Source organism: Lactuca virosa, chromosome 8 (genome assembly GCF_052849685.1).
Source record: "Lactuca virosa cultivar CGN04683 chromosome 8, Lactuca_virosa_CGN04683_v6, whole genome shotgun sequence".
In the NCBI taxonomy this organism is placed as follows: Eukaryota; Viridiplantae; Streptophyta; class Magnoliopsida; order Asterales; family Asteraceae; genus Lactuca; species Lactuca virosa.
The window spans coordinates 221,160,669-221,161,921 of record NC_136433.1 but is presented as its reverse complement, the minus strand read 5'-3'; the positions used below and the strand labels follow the sequence as shown (position 1 = coordinate 221,161,921).

Genomic DNA, 1,253 nt, shown 5'->3' with positions numbered 1-1,253 from the left:
AATATCTATAAAATTCACATAAACACAAACACACACACACACAAACATATATATATATATATATATATATATATATATATATATATATATATATATATATATATATATGTGTGTGTGTGTGTATGAATAGTTTACTTTTATTGTTTATATAAGATTTCAATCGTTGAACAACATATATAGATTCATAATTATGCCTAGCGATAAAGACAGACGTTGAAATTATCTCCCCCTTAGGATGATTTCATCCCAGAAACACGCATTAGCAAACATATGTGGATAGTGACTCTTCATGTTGCTTTCTGTCTGCCATATGAGTTTTGGCCCCGCCGAATGTTTCTATCACACAAGAACTAAATCAATCATCTTATTTTGTAATTTCTTCCTCTTGCGGTGAACGAGTTCTTTAGGCTCTTCTATCAGCCTTTTATTCTCATCAATACTTAATTCTGAAAGTGGAATCATTTCAAGTTCTTCTACCAAGCACTTCCTCAAATAGAAAACATGAAAGGTGTTGTGGGTACCTTCCAGTTCAGGAGCTAATTCAAGTTTGTAAGCATGTTTCTCAATTTTCTGAAGTACTTTGAATGGACCAATAAAACGAGGAATTATCTTCCCATGTTTTCCGAATCTTATAAGTCCCTTCCATGGAGATACTTTAAGTAGCACTTCATTGCCGACCTCAAACATTACAAGTCGTTGCTTCTTATCTGCATATCTCTTCTAACGACTTTGAGCAGCTAGCACTCTCTCTTGGATGATTTTCACTTTATCAGCGGTCTATTGAACCATATCAGGACCCACAAAGTGTTTCTCTCATACTTCTAACCAACAAGATGTGTACAACACTTCCTTCCATACATTGCTTCGTAAGGAGACATCTTGATGCTTGAATGATAACTATTGTTGTAGGCAAATTCTTCTACTCGTAGGTGATCGTCCCAGCTACCAGTAAAATGTAAAGCACAAGCCCAAAACATATCCCCTACATTTTGGATAGTTCTTTCCATACGTCCATCCGTTTGAGGATGATAGGCAATACTTAAAAACAATTTAATGCCCATTTCTTTTTACAGGCTCTTCCAGAATTTAGAAGTAAATCAATTTTCTCTGTCTGACACGATAGATAAGGGTACATCATGAATTTTGACAATCTCCTTCACCTAGGTTTCTACGCACTTCTCCATTGACTAGTTTTCTCATGCGGCTATGAAATGTGCATTCTTCTTCACTCGGTTTATTACAACCCAAATCAT

The 1,253-nt window shown here is 35.2% G+C and overlaps 1 protein-coding gene across 1 annotated transcript; it reads right to left on the bottom strand.

The window, feature by feature from the left end:
- Window positions 1–339: 339 nt before the first annotated feature.
- Window positions 340–687, bottom strand: LOC145131267 (uncharacterized). Its single transcript, XM_079065983.1, has one exon. It carries the CDS (start codon window positions 685–687, stop codon window positions 340–342), a length of 348 nt encoding a protein of 115 aa, XP_078922109.1.
- Window positions 688–1,253: the final 566 nt, after the last annotated feature.